This window comes from Triticum aestivum, chromosome 6B, assembly GCF_018294505.1.
Source record: "Triticum aestivum cultivar Chinese Spring chromosome 6B, IWGSC CS RefSeq v2.1, whole genome shotgun sequence".
NCBI lineage: Eukaryota > Viridiplantae > Streptophyta > Magnoliopsida > Poales > Poaceae > Triticum > Triticum aestivum.
In genome coordinates this window covers 370,283,957-370,287,934 of record NC_057810.1, presented here as the reverse complement: position 1 = coordinate 370,287,934, position 3,978 = coordinate 370,283,957, and the positions used below count along the sequence as shown (strand labels likewise).

The following is a 3,978-nucleotide window of genomic DNA, read 5'->3' as shown; positions in this document are numbered from 1 at the left end:
CCCTTTTATCTAAAACTGTAGTGTATGCTAGTGACAGAACAAGGGGTAAGACTGTTATGATATGCCAGATTGCCAGCAACAGTGATAGAGCATCTTCATATTTCGAAAGGTGACATGCATCACATCAAAAAATTGTAAGCATTAAACCTACATCATATCTATAGTAACATCACCAATCAGGTTGCATGTGTATGCTAAATCAAGAATCAAAAGGACTTCAGCTTGTTTTGAATATCTTGCCTTTGTTGCTCCCAGTTCAGTAAAGAAATAGTCGAGCAGTGAGCGCTTCGCCTCATGGACTTGGCAGTGCACAATAGATTTCAGAATGAAGCATAAATAGAATACCTAGAAAAGAACAATAAAGAGCTATACAGTTAAGTAAGCATCCTTGGCTGTACAAATAAGTGGAGAGAACAATAAAAAGCTACACAGTCTAGAATTTCTGTTGAGAAACAGTAACTTGATGTAAAGTCACTTGCAAATAGAAAACACCTTACAAGCTTGTGAAGCTTACCATGATTTCGAAAGCATGGGTTATGTAATCTTTTATGCCATCCTCCCAAAATTTGGCTGGATGATTTTGCAACTGTAGTTGTACCCAGCTGCTCAAAATATAAACATATACTCCCTCCGTCCGGAAATACTTGTCGCAGAAATGCATAAAAATGGATGTACCTAGAACTAAAATATGTCTAGATACATCCATTCCTCCGACACGTATTTTTGGACGGAGGGAGTAGATGAGTGCTTCTCACATGTCACCAGAGGCAAATAGCAATACCCATAAATTCTCATCACTATGGACATGAACAGCAGGATAAGTGACTAAAGTTTGCAAGTTCTACTAGTCTCCCGACATGGGTACTGATTCATCAAACAGCATGAATCAGAAATTGCTTGAAATAAACATGCTAGAACTAGTTGTTGGTCCGGTGAATCCTGGAGAGCTTATTTCTCATGAACGGATACTTGCTAGAATAAATCACAAACAGACAGTATGCAAGCAGGGTACACAGAGACCAGGAGAAGCAGAGCGTGGGCGACCATAGCCACAGTAAGCTTCCGCGTTTCTAATGGCCATGTACGCTATAACCAATGTTCTACAGGAACAGTCGTGCAAAGTTCAACTGACATAGACATGCTTTCACATCAGAATTCAGAAACATTGAAGTCTTGCTGCATCTCAAAATCAAACCGATCTAACATGTAGGCAGTGATTAACAGATCCAATAATACGGTAAGACAGCTTGCGAGTGTAATTGTACAGCAGAACAGAGTTTAATCCGAGTAGTACATGTAGATCTCTGTGTATGAGTTGACGTAGGGGATGAAATCCGAGTAGTACATCCCGCCGGAGAGGGGGCCGATGGAGCGGGTGACCCTGCCATCGAAGTCGACAGCGAGCACGAGTTGTTCGAGAGGATCCCACATGACCACCTCGGGGGTGCCCTGGGAGCACAGAGAGTATATAATTATAGGATTTCGATATACAAGCTCCAATGATTTTATCTACAAGTTTATTCTTTCTTTTATTTTGTCACAACCAGATAAATGCCTTTTTGGCAACATTGTTACAAGAAAAATGAGAGAGAGCACCTGAATTCATGAAGCGTGGTCTTCGTCTCCTGTAGTAAATTAGAAGAAATCCTACGCAGCTCCAGCTATCCAATAACCCAAATTCAAGCAATGCCACAACCAGCAAAATCTACGCGACTGCAATGTCAACAAGTAAGGAATCAAGAAGAAGCAGATCAAACATCATTATATATCAATTCATCATAACAAAAATGAGATCCAAAATATTACAAGGAACTGCCTGGACTGAACTCCACGTCTCCACGGTCTACTCTCGGACAGTCGGTCCCTGACCACGATTGTGAGCTGCTGCTCTCCGCAACTCTGTGTTCCTGCTTCGTCGGCACGTGCTACTACAAATACACAGTCAGTTGGTCATCTGGAGGTGGCACACTAAGTGTATCATAAGTGCACCCAGCAATTGTAATACACAGTCAGTTAGTCATCCGAGTACTGCTAGCTACTAGTCCGAGTACTGCTAGCTACTAGTACAAATACACAGTCAGTTAGTCATCCGAGTACTGCTAGCTAACAAAGAATCAATTAAGCTACTAGTCTGCTTTGTTGAAGTTAGCTTGCACGTACGTGCTTCGCCTGCTAGAGTATACAAGCTAGCACTCTAAAGCCAACACCTATTCACTCTTTTATGATTTGATGAACTTCATATAGCCAAACCATGCATGCTTCCATTGGCACATTGCTTAGCAAAAACAGGCAGTAAACTGAAGATGCGCCTGCAGCTGCAGAACATGGAGCAACAAGTCCACCTGCACATGTTCAGCACGCGGGAGGGGCGAAGGTGATTCAAAGGTATTGCCAACTTCGTAACTTAGCATGATTCAAAGGTGATCCTCGTGAGGTGTGCTCTAGCATGTATATAATAAAATGAACAAAAGATTTTTCATAAGAACAAAAAAGACAAAAAACAAGAAAAGTAGTACCATTCAGGCTCAAGAATGGTTCTACACGCAAACAGGTAGAAACAGTGTAGCAGAAATGAACAGAAGCAGGTTGGTTCTCTTTAATCATTGTGTTCATCAGTAACAAGTGCGTTGTCGTCAACCTATTCAACCCTGATGTCACTAGCAACGACGATTGCCCAGAAGATAAAACAAAAGAAACCAATCCTAAAAACATAGTTAACTCAGTGATCAGTACAATCATGACCAGCCTGCATTATCGAGTTCGTTATCTTTGTAGGATTAGCTTCTGAAGTTTTATGGTGAGGTTAACCATGACCGATTGTCAAGCCTCTTAATCCGGTGTTATGCCTAAACTCTTCCTCAGAGCACCGTCTCGGGCGAATCCCATCTATTGGCGCAGTTATTTGCAAGAAAAAACTCTCCCAGGGGTTGTTGCGTCCTTTGGGACTTGACTGAGAACCGACGCGGCCTACTACCAGCTCCCGCCCTACCTCCTGTATAGTAGATCCTAGCATGGCATGCATCCCAAAATCTCCTTCTCCGCCCATCTCCTCTAATCGACTCATCATACGAAATCATACAGCAGTGGCATGAGAAGCTAACTCGACAGCACGCGACAGCGATGGGATAAGCAGCAGCGGGTTCGTACAGCGGTACAGCACAGATCAAAATCAAGAAGCAGGGTCAGAGGGGGGGCAGGGGAAGTACTGGCGGCCCGGGGCGGGCGGGGGCGGAGCAGGCAGAAGCGCTTTGCGCTGCGGTCGAGTTGGCAGAAGCGCTGGAGGCAGGCCTGGGTGCCCTCCTTGCGCTCGTGCACGTAGATCAGGAAGCGGCAGACGTCGAAGGCGGTGAGGACCTCGCCTTCCATCGTGGTGCCCAGGCCGTCGGGGCAGATCTGGCACATGTCCCCGGCCCCATGCCTCCCGGACTTGTGCACACAGCAACGAGACGGGTCAAAACCAAGGTTCCGCTGCGGGGAGGAAGGGGACGGGATGGAGAGGATCACGATGGAGTAGGTCGCGAGCCCACTACCGCTGTCGCGGGTCTGGAAGCACTGCCTCGCCTGCTTGATCTGGGTCGTCGACGGTGGGTGTGACAGCGGATCGAGGTAGGAGGGAGATGGTTTGGGTTGGGGCAGTGGCGGCGTCTGTGGGTGGGAGCGAGACAAGGGGGAGGATGGGTGGGGAGGGGATGGATGGGAGAGAGAGGCGGCGGCGGGATGGGGGAGGAGGGGGCGGCGACGGGGGGGCCGTCGTCGTCGATCTGGATCGGGGAGAAGGGGAGAGAGAGGCGGCGGCGGGTGTGTTCTGGGGGAGAGGGGGAGAGAGAGGCGGCCTCGGGCTGCTAGGGCTTGGTTTGGGGTGAGAGTCGTGAGAGGCGTTGGATCTCCTGAATATGGACGGTTCAGATCAGCTACAATAGGGTGATTCGTGGGAAGTGTTCTGATTGGTTCGGAAAATTAGTGATTTAAAATAGTTTT

At 47.0% G+C, this 3,978-nt stretch overlaps 1 protein-coding gene across 4 annotated transcripts; it reads right to left on the bottom strand.

Annotated features, from left to right (window-relative positions):
• Nucleotides 1–235: 235 nt before the first annotated feature.
• LOC123137181 (cellulose synthase A catalytic subunit 3 [UDP-forming]) lies at nt 236–3,773 on the bottom strand. 4 transcript variants are annotated; one of them, XR_006467839.1, is made up of 6 exons: nt 3,531–3,770; nt 3,207–3,426; nt 1,807–1,928; nt 1,597–1,713; nt 515–1,449; nt 246–345 (listed from the first exon to the last, which is right to left on the bottom strand). XR_006467839.1 is itself a non-coding variant. In XM_044556811.1 (4 exons), exons 1-3 carry the CDS (start codon nt 3,400–3,402, stop codon nt 1,648–1,650), a joined length of 384 nt encoding a protein of 127 aa, XP_044412746.1. In that variant the 5' UTR covers nt 3,403–3,773; the 3' UTR covers nt 1,190–1,449; nt 1,597–1,647. The 4 variants fall into 4 exon arrangements, 1 of the variants encoding a protein (XP_044412746.1); XR_006467838.1 differs by having other exon boundaries at nt 1,807–3,426; nt 3,531–3,773; XR_006467837.1 differs by having other exon boundaries at nt 236–345; nt 1,807–3,768.
• Nucleotides 3,774–3,978: the final 205 nt, after the last annotated feature.